Source organism: Sciurus carolinensis, chromosome 5, assembly GCF_902686445.1.
Source record: "Sciurus carolinensis chromosome 5, mSciCar1.2, whole genome shotgun sequence".
Taxonomy (NCBI): Eukaryota; Metazoa; Chordata; class Mammalia; order Rodentia; family Sciuridae; genus Sciurus; species Sciurus carolinensis.
The window spans coordinates 137,543,219-137,563,059 of record NC_062217.1 but is presented as its reverse complement, the minus strand read 5'-3'; the positions used below and the strand labels follow the sequence as shown (position 1 = coordinate 137,563,059).

General features: G+C 41.2%; 2 protein-coding genes across 3 annotated transcripts in view; one reads left to right on the top strand and one right to left on the bottom strand.

Moving 5' to 3' along the window:
• LOC124985097 (interferon-induced protein with tetratricopeptide repeats 2-like) overlaps nt 1-18,538 on the bottom strand; it is a 43,593-nt gene extending 25,055 nt beyond the window's left edge. Inside the window, exon 1 of one of the 2 annotated variants that reach the window (XM_047553476.1) lies at nt 18,309-18,538. In XM_047553476.1, coding sequence (XP_047409432.1) covers nt 18,309-18,355 — 47 coding nt within the window. In that variant the 5' untranslated portion in view covers nt 18,356-18,538. Of the gene's footprint in view, nt 1-16,264; nt 16,288-18,308 lie in introns of those variants that run through there. The other variant, XM_047553477.1, reaches the window with a different exon arrangement.
• The window catches only part of Lipa (lipase A, lysosomal acid type), a 40,224-nt gene continuing 38,325 nt past the window's right edge, over nt 17,943-19,841 (top strand). Inside the window, exon 1 of the mRNA XM_047553478.1 lies at nt 17,943-18,149. The gene's annotated coding sequence lies outside the window, so the exon portion shown is untranslated. The remainder of the gene's footprint in view (nt 18,150-19,841) is intronic.

Sequence of the window (19,841 nt, the reverse complement as noted above, 5' to 3'; positions counted from 1 at the left end):
AAGATGGAATGCCCTTTCGTTTGAAGAACATGTTGAGGAATACAAAACACTCCTTTTTTTCTGGAATGATAGCAGAAGAAATGGCACTGGCAGCTTCCTCTAATAATAGTAGTAGCAATCTAGAAGTTAAGTCATCCTGTCTCTTTGTTCTAAAAGAAACTCCAAGAATGTCCATCTCAACAGGGACACTTCCCAGCCACGGAAAGGCCGTTCCTGCTTGGAATCCTGCCGCCTATCCTTATCCTTAGTTTCTTGTCATGGTTCAAGGATCAGGAGAAATAGCTTTTGGTCTACCAGATTTCAGTAGCAAGATTATTTATTGGGTCAGTGAGTCAAGATCCAGGATGTTAAGGGACAGACAAAAGCTGCTTTTTTTTTTTTTTTTTTTTTTCCAGAACTGGGGATTGAACTCAGGGCTGGGCCTGCCTATGCTAGGCAAGTGTTCTGCCACTGAGCTACATCTCCAGTCCTATTATTATTATTATTATTATTGCTATTATTATTTTATTTTCAGACAGTTTCTTGCTAAATTGCTCAGGTTGGCCTTAGATTCCCAGGTAACTGAGATTCCAGGTGATAGTGCACCTGGCTTCAAAAACAATTTTCAAAAACTCTCATAGACATTAAGTACCCTGGCTTGTCAGGCTTTCAAAGCAGAGGCCTCTCTAACTCATGGGCTGCTTTTCAGGACTGAGCAGAGCTGAGATCTGAGCCATCCCTGCCTTAGGAAGAACAAATGCAGAAGCCTCCCTGGACTCCGGTACCATAGATGAACTTTATCACTGGTCCTCTCCATTGAGGTCACCCATCTTCTTATCTAATTATCCCCAAATGATTGACAATGATGGTATCCATACATGTTTTCAATTCTCATATGGGCATTAAAAGATAGGTTTCCTCTGTTCTTTGATAGACAATACAAAGCAAAAAAATATGTGAAACATGGCAGAATACAAGACTATAACAATCCTTGTTTCTATTCTAGACCCTTGTTATTATTTAAGTAAATTATATCTCATGGGAAACTTTGAAACTTTTCAATTAACTGAAAAATCCCTCAGTGGACATTTTTGTCCAAGGCTCGCTGGCACATAATCTCCTATAGTTCCTATACTCTTGTGTGTCTCAAGGTTTCTAGGAACATGGATCATGGCTATAATGATGTTTGAAAGCAGGGTTGAAAGCTATTTATGTTAAGGGTCAAGTAGCAAATATTTCCTTTGGTTTTATGAACAATTTGTAGTCAATGCTTCTACTACCCAACTCTGTTATTGTAGTGTGAAAGCAGTCATAGGCAATACACGTCCCAACAAATTTTTATTTACCAAAACACATGGCCTGTGGGCTGTTTGTTCACCCTTGTTCTATAACCCTATACATTTTCCACACTTATAGACCTTAAAGAAAGGAGGTCCTGGCTATTCACTCTACCTTCTTCAGTCTCCTCTCTGCTCCCCATTTCACACTATTTTTGGTAACACACCCCATGGTGTCAAAACGGTTATCAATCATCTGCTCTAAGAGTCTGTTGATATTTCAAAGAAGTATAAGTGGGCTTTAGACCTCCCAAGTTCCTGCTTCCCTGATACCATTTATGCTGCTCATGTTAACTTACATAAGCTTAGCACCTCTTCACAGCACCCCAAAATACACACACAAGGCCACGAATGCATCGGCTCTTCCCATGCAGAATCCCTTTTAAAAGACACCCAGTCCCATCCCTCATCTCTCTTTCCTGTAGTAAGGGACAAAATGTTTTACCCTAAATCTAGAGAATGTGTCAGTTTCTTTTCTTTACTTCCTTTCTTTCTTTCTTTTTTTTTTTGATACTGGTGATTGAACCCCTGCCTCATGCATGCTAAGCATAGTACTCTACCACTGAGAACCATATTCCCAGCCCATTAGTTTATTTTCTTAAAAACAACCAAAAAACAAAAACAAAAGCAAAAATGAAAAACAATCCCACCCTCCAAAAGAGGAATCCTGATGTCAACCATTTCTTTAAGAAAGCAACTCATTAAACTAACATGCCAAACAGAATCTCAGAGTTCAGGGGCTGTGGACAGTTGTTTATTTATTTTTTCCTTTACATTTTCTTTACTTTTGAGGCAGGAGATAAGTTATCTACAGGCAGATAAGAAGCGGGGACCTCGGAGAATGGGATCTCTCCACTCCAGATTAAAAACCCTCTGCTAAAGCTAATTTTTTGTTTGTTTTTGGCTGCCTGCCTGGAAGGCCCATTCAGGCTTGCATGCCCACACATTCAGCTCTTGCTGCAGACTTCCTTGACTACACTAACATTAGTCAACCCTATTGTTTTGAACCTAAGCAATTCTTTGGTTTTCAGGAACGAGTGCACCATGAACTCGGGTTGACAAAGACATTAAGCAATCCCATTATGGGAATAAGAAATTGAAATCGTACACTTTCAATTGTGTCAGAAAACAAGAACCAACAAGAGAGACTTTCCAATGAAAGCTTATCATCCCTAGACAGAGAGCCACCAAATGGGACCTTCTTTGGGACCCTTCTCATGCAGTGGGAGCTTTCATTGCTTCCACCTAATAAATCTGCTACCGAATTCGCACCCTCCCTCTGGTGTGCAAGAGAAGAAGCTTCCAGCACTCACAGGACCTTTGATTACACTATGGCCCTATACATTCCCCTCGCTCATAGGCCAAATTGAAGAAACAAGGCCTTGACTATTCACTCTTCCTTCTTCAGTCTCTTCTCTGCTCCCCATATTACACTATTTTTTCATAGCACATCATTTTCCATGGTGTCAAAATGTTATCAATCATCTGCTCCAAGAGTCTGTTGATATTTCAAAGAAGCGTAAGCGGGCCTGAGGCTCAGGGCCTCCCGAGTTCCTGCTTCCCAGATGCCCCATTTATGCGGCTCTTTTCACTTACACAACATTAACATCTCTTCACAGCACCCCAAAATGCTCTCACACACAAGGCCACGAATGCATCCAGATCTTCCCACTGCAGAATCCCTTTTTCCAAAAGACACACAGTCCCACCTCTCATCTCTCTCTATCCCTGAATCCAGGGATAGATCAACTTATTTATTTTTTTAATTTTAAAAAGTCATGGCCACGTCGGCACACTCACCAAAAGAATCCTGATACCCGCTCTTACTTTAAAAAAAAAGTAACTCATTACCTTAGCACACTAATAGGAATTCCAGAGTTCAGGGATTGAGGACAGTTGTTTTGTTTTCTTTAAATTTTCTGCACTTGCCCAATTTTCTGTGTGTTCCTTTTTAAACAACAAATTCGGGGTTTCTGGGGAGAGAGGAGCCGCCCCAGCCTGCTCAGGCGCAGCGCGCCCTCTAGTGGGCGGCCCGCCGGCGCCTCCCGCCCTTAGGGGTCAGCTGAAGCAGCCCGGGTCAAGTCACCTCCATCCCTCCTGCTAAGGACAATCAATGACTGTAACTGGAGCAGCCGGCAGTGTGACTGCCGCTCGTGGTCATAGCTGCTCCGCTGCTGGAGCAGGCAGCTTACCTAGTTGGGGCGACAGATTTAAAAAGCCTTGTTTTCTACATTTTAATTTAATTTGTGGCATTGGTCCTTTTCGGATTCCCTAGTACAGACATTCCCTGTTCCCTAAAGTGAGCAGCACATGCTCAGGCCTCGGAAGCCAAGGGGGTTGGAGTGGGGGGCGGATTCAATTGCTCAGGCCGGGAGCTTGATCCGGCTCCAGCTTCGAGGCCCGGAGAAATAGTGTTCCTGGGGAGCCCTGATTTGGGAAGACACCACACACCCCATCGCCACCATCCAGGGGCTTCCCTCTGGGAAAAGATACTTAATTTAATATAAAAAAAGTAAATAGATAAATAGTCATAGTGAGAGTGTACTACTACATGCCAGGCACTACATTCATTTTTAGTTTAAATTCACACGACATCCTGCAAAGTTGGCATTATTAGCCTCATTTTACAGATGGGAAAATTGAGACTCTGGAAAGTTGCCGAAAATTTTAGAGCTAGAAACTAACATTTTTAATGTTTATAAAGCATACCCCTTAACTATTACATCCTTGTCGCCAGCTTTATTCAGTCATTCATTGACATAATTTTAGAAACGTTCACTGAATGCCTACTGCACCTAGGTAACAACCATTCTAGGCTTTGAATATAGTCAAGAACAAAATGATAAAGATCTCCGCTTGTATGAAATACTATTCTAGTGGGAGAGACAGACAGTAGGCAACTAAGTAAAGCATAAGGTATTTTATTTATTTATTCATTTATTGCAGTGTTGGGATGAAACCTAGGGCTTCATGCATGCTAGGCAAGTGTTCTAGATCAAATATTCTTGGTTTTCCCTTAAGACAGTTCACTGAGGGCGTTGTTGAAGTGAAGGAGGAAGAGCAGGAGGAAGATTAGGAGGAAGTGAAAGTAAAGGCCAAATTGGCTCTGCAACTGTGATACTTTGCATGGGAAGAATAGTTCCAGGGAGAGAAGGATGAGGAAATTCGTGGAACTGCTGGAAGCTCTTGTTGCCTTTCCCATTTCTAGTGCCTCAGATGTCAACAGCAATATGTTGGCATGCTTTAAAGTGACTTATTATCTAACTGCAGATGTTCTTGGCATTTAGTGGCTTGGCAGTTAATATGGTCCCTTGACAAAAAGTGATTGTCAAATAAGAGGAGATCCTAGATCACAGGTTACTAGGATTTCTGATCAAATGTGAGCAAAGGGTTTATAATGGTCTTAATGCAAATTACTAGAATTCGGGGAAACTGTTTTATATATTGGTGAATCTCTGAATTAGAGTCCTGTAAAGAGAGCTCCTTAAACAGTCTTCATGTGAGTCACGGGGGGATATCGTTACTGTGCAGATTCTTATTCAACAGGTTTGAAGTGAGGTTGGAGTTTCTTATTCTCCCAGGTAATGTCATTGTGCTGTTTCATGGAGCACTCTGGATAGTAAGCACCTAAACTTTTGGATAGTGATCACACTTGATGAATAGAGATATAAAAAAAAGTCCAGGTGCTATCTTAGAAAATCTGTGATTTAGACAAGAAAAAAGATTCAGATTCCATGACCTTTTTCTCACTGTGAGCTCATATAGGCGTCTTAGACTATGAACAGGTAGAGATGAGGAAAGAGAGAGAGAGAGAGAGAGAGAGAGAAAGGAGAATGGAAGAGACAAAGTGAAGAGCCTCTTAACAGTCTAAGGATGGCCTGAGGTCACTGAAGAAAGGATTACCAGAGACCAAGTTCCATTGACTTAATACCTGATTGTCTGCAAAGTGACTTGCAGCTGTCAAATGGTGTGTTATAATTATTCTTTTGGAATTTGATTGAATAGTGTGTGCCCTAAACAAGAGATAGCAATTATGTGCTTGCCTGCTGAGAATAATAAAAATACCTATGTTCTCAGTACAAAATATGTAAAACCAACTGATGAAATTCCATTCCTTTATCCCATCTTCCCCTGATTCTGGCTTGGACAAGCAAGGATTTGGGTAATGGGAAGGGAAAAGCCCAGAAAGAGGGAAAGAACAGATTACACACCCTTCCTGTGGCACAATGTGGGCATGATCTTGTGTGGCACAAAGCTGGCAAGGAGACCAAAGTAAATGTCGCCATATGTCTTCAATAAGAACTTTAAAGGAAGACATGTTTTATCCTAAAAGAAGTGGATCAGTCATATGAGCCTACTGAGCAAGTTCCCAGGTGGTGCTGGTGTAGAAGGCCAGTGGATCACACATTGAGGAGCACGAATCTTGGCATGTTTCCTCTTGGCAGGTTTTGGACAGGGCTCCTGTGCTCTTGGAGCAGAGCACAAGTAGTGGGCCTGGAAGCCCTTGGCTGTTATATTCAACATTGACCATGCATCAGGACAGAGCCAATTGAGCACCAAGATGCCATAATGCAAAGGACTATTGGTCAACTTAATTACTGAGCAGTGCTTATAACATATAGGATTTTGTTGCATTTAGAAATTATGGTGCTCTTTGAGGAACACCCTGGACTTCGAATGTGCTCTGGTTCAGAGCACAAACTCTGGAGGCAGGTTACCCAGAGAAAAACCTAGTTCCTCCCTGGACTGACTGTGACTTTGTGCAGGTTACTTAATGTCTCTGTGTCTCTAATTCATCTTTGGAATAGGCATAATATTAGCACCTATGTCATGAAATTATTCTGAGGATTAGAACCACAGGCATTTGGACTCAAGGTGTTATAAACACTATCCCAAACTTAAATACAAATATGATTGTGTCTTGGTCCATTTTGCTACTTTAACAGAATAACAGAGACTGCTGATTTATAAGGAAGAGATTTATTTGGCTCATGGTCCTGGAGACTGGGAACTCCAAGAGCATGGCACTGGCACCTGGGAAGAATCTCCCTGCTGCATTATTGTGTGGCAGAGGGACAAGCAGGTGCATGAGGCAGAAAGATGAGGCTGAACTTCATGCATTCATAAGGAACCCATTCCTGCAACAACAGGAACACCTACTCTGGTGTTTTGGACATGAATAGATTCACAAGCAGAGCCCTGTGACCTAATTATCTCTTTAGTTCCACCTCTTTATGACATTGTTGTGGTGATTACATTCAACATGAGTTTTGGCTGTTGTATACAACGCCATCATCCAGACCCTGCCAGTCTAGGCGCCCACAGAGGTAGGAGGACATGCCTGTCATGTAGCAGAAAAGAGTGGGAGGCATTTCAAACAGCACTGGAGCTCTTGTTGAAGTGACTTTTCCTCAGCACATTGTTGCCAAATGAATGAAGTGAGAGCCCAGGTGCCATTTAGGTTTTTCGAGAGCAGTCAGAATTACATATTTTTATTTGTACATTTCTGACTTTTAGCTGTTAGACACTAATTCACATTTCTCAAACACTCTGATGGCCCTGATGTGCTGGTACATGAAGCAGAGCTGAAGGCCTCTGGGTATGACCTCTGGGTTGGGCATCATGCCCAGTTACATTGCGTGGGAGTGCATTGAAGTCTTGGCCTCACTCATCAGCTTAGGGCTAGGTCTTTAGTAGGTGTCCACAAACATTGCCAGTAAGAATCAAAGGCAATTGTGTTGCTCTGAATTAATGTTCTTTTTGTTTTTTCCAATAATTGCTAGAACTCTTCCAGTGCTGGGAGGTACCACTGCCAGTCATCATCACTTTTTATGACAGGACTAACTTCAAAGCCTGGAATAGAAGTAGCCCTCAGAGGTTAAAGCATGGAGCATCCGTCCATTCACCCCATGACTGCCCCTTCCCTTCTCTCTGTGACTTGCTTTACTGGGTAGTTTCAATTGCATGTCCACAACCCTTTGATTACTGCAGTTTACAGTGGGGGTGGGGGAAGAAGGAAGAGGAGGAGGAGGAGAGAAAAGAGAAGAAAAGAGAGAAAAGAAAGAAATCTTTAAATTGCCTTCTAACAGGGCAGTCACTAAATTTATTGAACCCCTAGAGATAGGGTACCTTTCCGGATGATTAACTATGTTGAGCATATTTCCACATTTGTCATTCATATAGATTATCTTTGGTATCTTCTTTGTTAAAGTGTCTGCTCGATTGTTTTTTTTTTTTTTTTATAACTCCATCCCCAACCCTTTTTAAACTTTCATTTTGAGACAGGGACTCATTAAGTTGCCCAGGCTGGCCTCAGGCTTGTGATCCTCCTGCTTCAGCTTCCTGAGTAGCTGGGATTACAGGGGTGCACCAGTAAGATGTGCCCATTTTTGATTGGGCTTTAAGTCCAATTAAATTGTAAGGAGTATATATTATCATTTTATAAGGTTTTTAAAAGATAGCAAATTGAGATATAATCCACATACCATACAGGTCACCCATTAAAAGTGAACAATTCAGTATATTTGACCATTGGCACAATTAATTTTAGAACATTTTATCACCCTAAAGAAAAATGCCGATTTTTTTGTTGGATGAAACCGGAGCAGAGGTGGCGGAAGATTCACTCCCGGAGCAGCTGCGACCAGATTGGAAAGAGACCGGGAAGACTGAATCCATCACTGAGGACGCAGGATTCAAAAGAGGAGATAGTGAGAGACTTGGGACCAACTCAGAGCCGCCGGGTGAGTCTCTCCCGTTGGGGAGGCGTCCCAAGTGGGGCGGTAGCCCCTAAATGCAGGGAACTTTGTGAAGTAGAGTTGCTTGGCGGGACGCCCCTCCACCCACCGGAGCAGTGAACATGGAAAACTGGGAACATCTTAGAGGTGGCTGCTCAGCCACAGCGCTTGGACTCGGAGCAGCCACTGGGCCTCCGGGCAGCTGCCTGAGGAGGAGCTGCGTGGAGAGCTGTTTGGACTCAGAGCGACCGCTCCTGAACACCCGGGGGGGCTACCCCGAGGAGGAGGAGGAACAGGGTGGGTCACTTGGACTCCGAGTGACTGCCTAGGGCTACGGGCGGTTGGCGGGAGGAGGAGACGCGAAGTGAGTTGCTTGGACTCCTAGTGACCATGTTGGAACACCGGGCGGCTGTCCAGAGGAAGAGGTGTGTGGCAGGTGGCTGGGACTTGGAGCGACTGTACAGGGCTCCGGGTGGCTGCTCAGAGGAGGGGACCCATAGCCAGGCGATTAGGTGCACAGCAGGGTCCAGGACCGGCTTCTTGCTGGAAGAGCCGCACAGAGACACGCTTGGGGGCGGAGTAGGGATTCCAGGACTGCGGGCAGATTCTCTGAGGAGAGGCAGCCTAAGGAGACTCATCTGCGAAGGGTGAGGCTCCCAGGCCCAAGAGGTAGGTCCGGGCCCCTGGGAACATTGCAGAGGAAGGCAGCCCAGCCCAGGCGGTAGTTGTAGATTGAGGGGAACCTCTAGGAGGGCAACTGACCAGCGAGACCTCCCCAGCAGGTGAGTCTTCCCTGCCAGGTGAGGTTTTCCCACAAGGACTGTAAAACCAGAGACACAGGCACAAACAGGCCTTGCCTCAGCCCGCAGCCTAGTTCCCTTTGGATGACCATTGGTCAACAAGTGGAGGCACCTCTGCCCACTAGCAGGGAATATAGCCCACCTGAGGGTCACCACCCCTAGAGAGGCAGCTTCCTTGTGGAGCACCGCATTATCAACTTCCTCCAAGACTTCAGACTACTGAAGGATAAGAGGGGATATACTAGAAATATTCAGGGATATTATAAGTCAATAGAGGAAATCGCAATAGCTTAATGATCCACTGATTCCTGAACACTATGAGAAAACAAGGGAAGAAAATGCCCCAAACAAATCTAGATGTTACATCAATAAAATCCAATGACAGCATGGCAGAAGAAATGACAGAAAGGGAGTTCAGAATGTACATAATTAAAATGATCAGGGAAGAAAATGAAGAGATGAAAGAGCAAATGCAGGGGGCTGGGGAGATAGCTCAGTCGGTAGAGTGCTTGCCTTGCAAGCACAAGGGCCTGGGTTCGATCCCCAGCACCCAAAAAAAAAAAAAAAAAAAAAAAGAGAAAGAGCAAATGCAGGCATTGAATGATCGCACCAATCGACAGTTACAAGAGCAAATACAGGAAGCAAAAGATCATTTCAATAAAGAGTTAGAGATATTGAAAAAAAAACCAAACAGAAATCCTTGAAATGAAGGAAACAATAAACCAAATTAAGAATTCCATAGAGGGCACAACCAATAGGATAGAACACCTGGAAGACAGAACCTCAGATATTGAAGACAAAATATTTAACCTTGAACAAACAGAGAAGATGGTAAGAAATCATGAACAGAATCTGCAAGAACTATGGGATATCATGAAAAGGCCAAATTTGAGAATTATTGGGATTGAGGAAGGCTTAGAGAAACAAACCAAAGGAATGAACAATCTATTCAATGAAATAATATCAGAAAATTTCCCAAATCTGAAGAATGAAATGGAAAATCAAGTTCAAGAGGCTTATAGGACTCCAAATACACAAAATTACAACAGACCCATACCAAGGCACATTAGAATGAAAATACCTAACATACAAAATAAAGACAGAATTTTAAAGGCTGTGAGAGAAAAGAACCAAATTACATTCAGGGGGAAACCAATACGGATATCAGCAGATTTTTCAATCCAGACCCTAAAAGCTAGAAGGGCCTGGAACAACATTTTTCAAGCTCTGAAAGAAAATGGATGCCAACCAAGAATCTTATACCCAGAAAAACTTACCTTCAAATTTGATGATGAAATAAAATCATTCCATGATAAACAAAAGCTAAAGGAATTTACAAAAAGAAAGCCAGCATTACAGAACATTCTCAGCAAAATATTCCATGAGGAAGAGATAAAACACAAAGAAGCAAATCAGCAAAGGGAGAAATTATCCTAAAGGAACTGTCAAATAAAAGAGGAACCAAGTTGTGTCAAAAAAATAAATAAATAAATAGAATTTAAAAAATGAACCAAATGACCAGGAATACAAATCATATCTCAATAATAACCCTGAATATTAATGGCCTGAATTCATCAATCAAAAGACATAGACTGGCAGAGTGGATTAAAAAGAAAGATCCAACAATATGTTGCCTGCAAGAGACTCACCTCATAGAAAGAGATACCCATAGTCTAAAGGTGAAAGGATGGGGAAAAACATACCATGCACATGGACTCAGCAAAAAAGCTGGAGTATCCATCCTCATTTCACATAATGTGGACTTCAAGCCAAAGTTAGTCAGAAGGGATAAAGAAGGACATTTCATACTGCTTAAGGGAAGCATAAATCAGCAAGATATAACAATCATAAACATCTATGCCCCAAACACTGGCTCATCCATGTATGTCAAACAAATCCTTCTCAATTTTAGAAACCAAACAGACCATAACACAATAATACTAGGTGATTTTAACACGCCTCTCTCACCACTGGACAGATCTTCCAAACAAAAATTGAACAAAGAAACCATAGATCTCAATAACACAATCAATAATTTAGACTTAACAGACATTTATAGAATATACCATCCAACGAAGAGTGGATACACTTTCTTCTCAGCAGCACATGGATCCTTCTCTAAAATAGACCATATATTATGCCACAAAGCTAATGTCAGCAAATACAAGAAGATAGAGACACTACCCTGTATTCTATCAGATCATAATGCATTGAAGTTAGAAATAAATGAAAGAGTAAAAAACAGAAACTACTCCAACACCTGGAGATTAAACAATATGCTCTTATATGATGAATGGATAACAGAAGGTATTAGGAAGGAAATTTAAAAATTCTTAGAGGTAAATGAGAACAAAGAATCATATCAAAATCTCTGGGACACTATGAAAGCAGTACTTAGAGGAAAATTTATTTCATGGAGCGCATGTAATAAAAGAAGTACAACTCAACAAATAAACGACTTAACACTACAGCTCAAAGTCCTAGAAAAAGAAGAACAGACCAACACCAAAAGTAGTAGAAGACAGGAAATAGTTAAACTCAGAGCTGAAATCAACAAAATTGAAACAAAAGAAACAATACAAAAAATTGACAAAATAAATAGTTGGTTCTTTGAAAAAATAAGCAAAATTGATAAACTTTTAGCCACACTAACAAAGAGAAGACGAGAGAAAACCCAAATCACTAAAATTCGGAATGAACAAGGAAATATCACAACAGACACGACTGAAATACAAAACATAATTAGAAGCTATTTTGAAACACTATATTCCAACAAAATAGAAAATTTCGAAGACATCAACAGATTTCTAAAGACATATGAATTGCCTAAACTGAACGAGGAGGACATACACAATTTAAATAGACCAATTTCAAGTAATGAAATAGAAGAAGTCATCAAAAGCCTACCAACAGAGAAAAGTCCAGGACCAGATGGGTTCTCAGCCGAGTTCTACAAAACCTTTAAAGAAGAGCTCATTCCAATACTTCTCAAAGTATTCCAGAAAATAGAAGAGGAGGGAACTCTCCCAAACTCATTCTATGAAGCCAATATTACCCTGATACCTAAACCAAGACAGAGACACATCGAGGAAAGAAAATTTCAGACCAATATCCTTAATGAATATTGATGCAAAAATTCTCAACAAAATTTTAGCAAATCGCATACAAAAACATATTAAAAAAATAGTGCACCATGATCAAGTGGGTTTCATCCCAGGAATGCAAGGTTGGTTCAACATCAGGAAATCAATAAATGTAATTCACCATATCAATAGACTTAAAGTCAAGAATCACATGATTATTTCAATAGATGCAGAAAAAGCATTTGATAAAATACAGCACCCCTTCATGCTCAAAACACTAGAAAAAATAGGGATAGTAGGAACATTCCTTAACATTGTAAAGGCCATCTATGCTAAGCCCATGGCTAATATCATTCTAAATGGTGAAAAACTGAAAGCATTCCCCCTAAAAACTGGAACAAGGCAGGGATGCCCTCTTTCACCACTTCTATTCAATATCGTCCTTGAAACTCTAGCCAGAGCAATTAGACAGACCAAAGAAATTAAAGGGATATGAATAGGAAAAGAAGAACTCAAACTATCCCTATTTGCCGATGATATGATTATATACTTAGAGGAACCAGGAAATTCCACCAGAAAACTTTTAGATCTCATAAGTGAATTCAGTAAAGTAGCAGGTTACAAGATCAATGCTCATAAATCCAATGCATTTTTATACATAAGTGATGAATCTTCAGAAAGAGAAATTAGGAAAACTACCCCATTCACAATAGCATCGAAAAAAATAAAATACTTGGGAATCAGTCTCACAAAAGAGGTAAAAGACCTCTACAATGAGAACTACAGAACACTAAAGAAAGAAATTAAAGAAAACCTTAGAAGATGGAAAGATCTCCCATGTTCTTGGATAGGCAGAATGAATATTGTCAAAATGGCCATACTACCAAAAGTGCTATACAGATTCAATGCAATTCCAATTAAAATCCCAATGATGTACCTTACAGAAATAGAGCAAGCAATTATGAAATTCATCTGGAAGAATAAAAAACCCAGAATAGCTAAAGCAATCCTTGGCAGAAAGAGTGAAGCAGGGGGTATCGCAATACCAGATCTTCAACTCTACTACAAAGCAATAGTAACAAAAACAGCATGGTATTGGTACCAAAATAGAAAGGTGGATCAATGGTACAGAATAGAGGACATGGACACAAACCCAAATAAATACAATTTTCTCATACTAGACAAAGGGTCCAAAAATATGCAATGGAGAAAAGATAGCCTCTTCAACAAATGGTGCTGGGAGAATTGGAAATCCATATGCAACAGAATGAAATTAAACCCATATCTCTCACCATGCACGAAACTAAACTCAAAATGGATTAAGGACCTTGGAATCAGACCAGAGACCTTGCGTCTTATAGAAGAAAAAGTAGGTCCAGAGCTTCAACATGTCAGCTTAGGACCAGACTTCCTCAACAGGACTCCCATAGCACAAGAAATAAAAGCAAGAATCAATAACTGGGATAGATTCAAACTAAAAAGCTTTCTCTCAGCAAAGGAAACTATCAGCAATGCGAAGAAAGAGCCTACAGAGTGGGAGAAAATCTTTGCCAATCATACTTCAGATAGAGTACTAATATCCAGAATCTGTAAAGAACTCAAAAAACTCTACACCAAGAATACAAATAATCCAATCGACAAATGGGCTAAGGAAATGAATAGACACTTCACAGAAGAAGATGTACAAGCAATCAACAAACATATGGAAAAATGTTCAACATCTCTAGTAATAAGAGAAATGCAAATCAAAACCACTCTAAGATTCCATCTCACCCCAATTAGAATGGCGATTATCAAGGATACAAACAACAGCAGGTGTTGGCGAGGATGTGGGGAGAATGGTACACTCATACATTACTGGTGGGGCTGCAAATTAGTGCAGCCACTCTGGAAAGCAGTGTGGAGATTCCTTAGAAAACTTGGAATGGAAACACCATTTGACCCAGCTATCCCACTCCTTGGCCTATACCCAAAGGACTTAAAATCAGCATACTACAGAGATACAGCCACATCAATGTTCACAGCTGCTCAGTTCACAATAGCCAGATTGTGGAACCAACCTAGATGTCCTTCAATTGATGAATGGATAAAGAAACAGTGGTATATATATATACTGTTTGTATCCTTGATAAATATATATATATATATATATATATATATATATATTTATTTATTTATTTATACAATGGAATATTACTCAGCCATAAAGAATGATAAAATTATGGCATTTGCAGGCAAATGGATGAAATTGGAGAATATCATGCTAAGTGAGATAAGCCAATCTCAAAAAACCAAAGGACGAATGATATCGCTAATAAGTGGATGATGACACATAATGGGGGGTGGGAGGGGTTAGTTTTAGGGTTAGAGTTACAGTTAGGGAGGGAGGCAAGAATGGAGGAAGAAAGGACTGTATAGAGGGAAAAGAGGGGTGGGAGGGGTGGGGGGAAGGGAAAAAATAACAGAATGAATCAAACAACATTACCCTATGTAAATTTATGATTACACAAATGGTATGCCTTTACGCCATGTACAAACAGAGAAACATCATGTATCCCATTTGTTTACAATAAAAAAATTAAAAAAAACAGAATCCATTTGTTGATTGTGATATCAATTTACATATGTGTGTATCTACAAAAATGCAAAGAACTAATAAATTGCATTTTTCTGAACAAAAAAAAAAGAAAAAGAAAAATGCCCCCATCCACTGTACCCACTTTTTTTTCTTTTCTTTTTTTTCCTTTCTTTTTTTTAAAATTTATTTTATTTTTTCTTTTTTTTGGTACTGGGGATCGAATCCAGGGGCACTCAACCACTGAGCCACATCACCAGTCCTTTTTTGTATTTTATTTAGACATAGAGTCTCAGTGAGTTACTTACAGCTTTGAGTAGGTGCTGAGACTGGCTCTGAACTTGCGATTCTCCTGCCTCAGCCTCCCAAGCCTCTGGGTTTCACAGGCGTGTGCCATCACACCTGGTACCAACCCACTTTCTTTCCTGCTGCCATCATCCCTAGGCAACATGTGTACAGATGTGTACAAATTTGCCTGGTCTGGACATTTCATAGAAATAGTGTAGTAGTCTTCCATGTCTGGCTTTTTTTTTTTTTTTTCCCCACGCAACATACTGTTTTCAAGGTTCATTCATGTAGCTTGCAGTGTACTGACACATCTTATCCACCCATTTTTCAGTTGATGGGTAATATGGTTGTTTTGACTCTCTGATTATTATGAGTAATGCCCCCGTGACTATTTTGTACAAGTTTTTATGTGCACATGATGTTTCATTTTTCTTAGTGTAATTTCTGGATCATATAGCAGCTCTCTGTTTAGCCTTTAAAGAACTACTGGTCTATTTTTCAAAATAGTTACATCATTTTACATTCCCATCAGCAGTGAGGGTTCAAATTTCCACACGTCCTGACCAACTCTTGCTATTATATATCTTTTTTATTATTGCCATGTTAGTGAGTAGAAAGTGGTATTTTGTTGTAGTTATAAAGTATCCTTTGAGGTACAATTTTTTTTTTTAATTTTGAAGATCTTTTTTTTTTTTATAGGTTGTGCTTTTGTGTTGTATATAAGAAATTGTTGACAAAATCCAAATTCCATATTTTTTCCTTTTCTTTTTTTTTCCTGGAAGGGGTACAGTTTTAGCTCTCAAATATATATGTGTGGTCCATTTCCTGTTGACTTTTTATAAGATAAGAGGTTTTGCACATGGCTCTCTAATTCTCTCAGAACCATTTGTTACGTTGGTAAAAATCATTTGAGGGTTTATTCCAGTACTCTTATTTTTAAACAGTCTTAACCTAGTGCAAATTTTGCTCTACTACTGAGGCAATAGCCTTGTAAATCTTCTACTTAGTACCATGTATGTTACAAGGTTGTCCCATTCTGTCTGATCCCTTGGGGATTCACCCCAGGGAAAATGCACCTTTTGAGTGGGTGATTCTTTCACTCACCTGTAAAATGGGGCTATGGGGCTCCTTGTAAAGGGCTTAGCACAGTGTCTGACACACTGAGTTTGCCAAATCTGACGCTCATGTCTCAGTGCTCACTCATTCAAGCTATCATTGATACTTCCCTGGGTTGATCATTTTCTTCCTTGAGAAAAAAATTTTTTTTTTCCCACTTATCATCAAGTGTGACAGACACTTAGTTCTCCAATTGTCTTCTGTTGAATATCTCTGTATATCTTTTGCTATGTTTATGCTTATTTTACAGGGGCACTCATCTAAGCTCATGGCTTGAAATTCTGTCTCTAAACTGAATATTCATTCCCAAATTATATCTCTTATCTGGACGTTGACTTTGAATACTAACCTGTATATCCTGGTGTCTGCTTACCACCTCCATGTGGATGTTTTGCTGATCTTTGCCGTTTTGTTTCAGATTTATTCTCTCTCCTTGCTCTGCTTTACTTTGTGTCTCTAAAGGTGAAAAGGTCTGGCCCTCACTGCCTGCATTTCTTACGCTCTTGCACCAGCCAGTATTTGATCTACAGGAGAGAATAGTGGGAGGTTGGAGGGCAGAAGGAAGGGAACGCCATGGTATTTCTAACTCCCCGCTTTTGTCCTTGAGTAGTGTGTATGGCAGAGGCTCAACCTTTGATTTCTGATGACAGTACGTCCTTACCTAACCCTTCCACTGTTGCTAATAATCTTTGGGGTGCTGCCCAAACTCTGGCTTCTCAGTCATTCCATTATCTATGCAACTGTTCCCTCTGCTTGGATTGCCTCAAGTGATTTCTTTTTCTGCTGTGGCTTTAGCTGGTAGAGTTCTCTAACAGGCATCTCAAAATCAATAGATCTAAAACGAACTCTTGAATTCATCCTCAAGCTGCACTTTTGGCACTTTGTCCATTTTAATGCATGGTACCCCATTTTTACTAAATGTAGTAGTGCCGTCTTTGGCACTTTTCTTTTTCTCATACCTCTATCCAATCCACTAGCAATCCTGTTGGCTTGGTTTTATGAACATACCTAGAGTAGAGCATTTTTCTCCACCTCCATTGTATCACCACCCTTGTCTGAGCCTTTATTAACTCTTGCTTGGATCACTGCAGGAGTTTTCTACTTTTCCTGCTTCCGTGGCTGACGTCAGCAACCAGAGTGATCTCTGTGGAAACCAGACTATGAAAATCCTGAAAATCTTTCATTGGATTCTCATCTTGGTCAAAAGGAGAGGGGAAATCTTGATGGCTGAGCCCCAAGTTACCTAGCTATCTCTAGTACTTCCTGATCTCCCTCCTCCGTGATGCACATTTCTGATGCAGTTGCATTGACCCAGTGCTCTTTGTAGAATGTACAAAGCATAATCTAGCCTCAGGAATATGAGACTGTTTTCATCCCAGAGTGTTCTTTCCCCCGTCACCACATGGCTCCCCATATACTTTTTCCTGTCTATTTTCAGATGTCACTTAATCAGAGTTCCTTATTACTGTACATAGCATCTTTTTCCATTATCTCTTGACTTTGTTTTATTGTTCTTCATGGCACTTACCACCACCTCATACATTATATAGTTATTTATTAATAACTTCTCATTAAAAGTGGGAGAACAAGAACTTGGGCAGTTATACCCCCAGTTTTAATAATGCCTGGCATTTAATAGGTACTAAAAAAAAAAAAAAAAACTTTGATTGAATGAAATGATTAATAAATAATATGTGCACATCCAATATTCATGTCCTTCCTCTTTTCAAAAAATTAATAGTAATAAAAATAAGATATACAACTTGGTAATATGAGCTATGCAACCTATATGGAGCCTATAATTTGTTTTTATTTATTATACGGTCCATGTACTCCATACCGGGTGTGATGGGTGCCAGCCCTGCAGGAGTTCCTGTGGCCCAGCAGGAGGCAGCGGCTACAAGACCCGCAGCCTGCGGGTAGAGTTGGGGTGCGGTGGGGCCTGGCGACCCAGACGCGGCCGCCACGCCTCCCCAACCGCTCACCGCGCATGCTCCTCTGGGGCCAGGCTCCTAGGCCTGCTCGGAAGCGACCCGGCAGGGCCAGGGCGGAGTCGCCGGGGCACTACCAGATGACTGGCTGTTCTGGTTGGCTGCGCCAATAGCCTGAGCGGGGTTGCGGGTACCCGCCTTCCCACCAGGGTGGCCCCGTCCCCTTTAAGTCCCCTCTCCGCATCCCGGCGCCCGCAAGCAGGCACTGCGGCACGAGGCAGCGGCCCGGGAGGACGGCGCGGGGTGAGTGCAGACCCCAGCTGCGCCGCTGGGTGCGATTGCGGGTCCGCGTGGGAGTTGGTGGCTGCCTGCCTCCACGGGCCTGGAGAGGGGGTTCAGCGTCTCCGGGTGCTGTGTCCCCGCGCGCCTGGGTCTCCCTGCTTGGCCCCCTGTGCTTCTTACCTGGGGTATCTGCGGATTCCTTTTCTGCGGCCGGTGACCAGAGGCATCTCCCAAGCACCCTGGATTCGGGGCTTTCCGAAGTGGCTCACTGGTCCTTGGGTTGTCTTCAATTTCCTGGACAGACTGGGTCACCAGTCAGAGAATCTGCTCAGATCTCCTATTCTACAGAGACAGCCGGGATACACGATTCCCAGCTCTCCTTCCTTCTGGTCCTTTCCTTCCGTTATCTCCCCCAGGTAGCCTGCCCTATGTCTTTGAATTTGTTATCCAGTTGCGTGGTCAAAAGCAGACTTGAGCATCAGTCCTGGTTAAAATTCCAGGGATACTGCGGTTTAACCAGTTGGCGCTTTGTTTCCTATTCGGGTGTGACTCCTGTTTCCTGAAAAGTGGACTTAATTGAACTGCCATCGGGTTGTTAACTGACAACGGGCAGCCAAAGCTCTGTTTAAGGCCTGACACACTGCTTAGCAGTTATGTGTTGCTGTTCTTGCTAGAAAACTAAATGACAAGTTGCATTGGGCCCTTTTGCCGTGAACTGTTGGACCACCACATCCCATCATTCAAAACCTGTATTGTGCATCTAATATGTGCTTGACATTTGGCTTGGGTTCTGGGGATACTAAGATAAATCAAAGTTAGGCTCTGCCCTCTTGCCTGCGGTGTAATAAAGGCAGGCCGGCAATTAACTGGATTATTACAAAGTAAAAAGAACCGAGATAAAGGTACTAGGAGTTCAGAGTAGCACCCTGAGTTCAACTTAGAGGGTTTTTTTGTTTTTTGTTTTTTTCCCCCTTTGAACTCAAACGATCTTTTCCTTGATGAGAATTGCTTATCTAGTATGTTGAGAAATTAAGTGTTGTGCAGGGAGGAAACTTAACTGGAGGACATTGCATTGGAGTAAACTCCAGCTGTCACTGAATGATGTACCCCCTGGTCTGCTGGTCCAGGTTCTTTGGAATGGACACTATGTGGACAGCAGCTGCTACCAAAATCTTCTTTATTTTAAATTGTGGTAGTACTTTTTTTTCTTTTTTCCTTCTCCTTTTCAGTCTTCTCCTTATTGTGTAGTAGTTGTAATGGAATTTGGGGAGGTCATAATTATTATACAAGATAGTCCAGGGCTTGACAGCACTTCCTAACTGCATAAAGATGTACTTGTAATTAAAAGCAATGGACTTGTTTGCCAATGCAAACTCAAAATTTAACATTCCCTCCTGTCTAGAATATCAGGGTTTGCTATTGCTTAGAAAAATAACTAGAAGGAATTGCATCAGCAGAAGGGAATAAATTCACTTTTGCAATTTTCTAAGAACCAATTTCTGAAGACTTGTGGAATACTTGGTTTAAACACAAGTTTGTTTTTTTTTTTTAAGCAATAGTGTTGAGGTATTATTGACACACAATAGCAGGGCATATTTAAATTGTAGAGTTTTTAAGTTTGACACAGGTATTCATCTGTGATCCCATCGGTACATTATTTAATATTATGAATCTAAAAGGTTCCTTGTGTACCCCTTGATAATCCACCCCCTA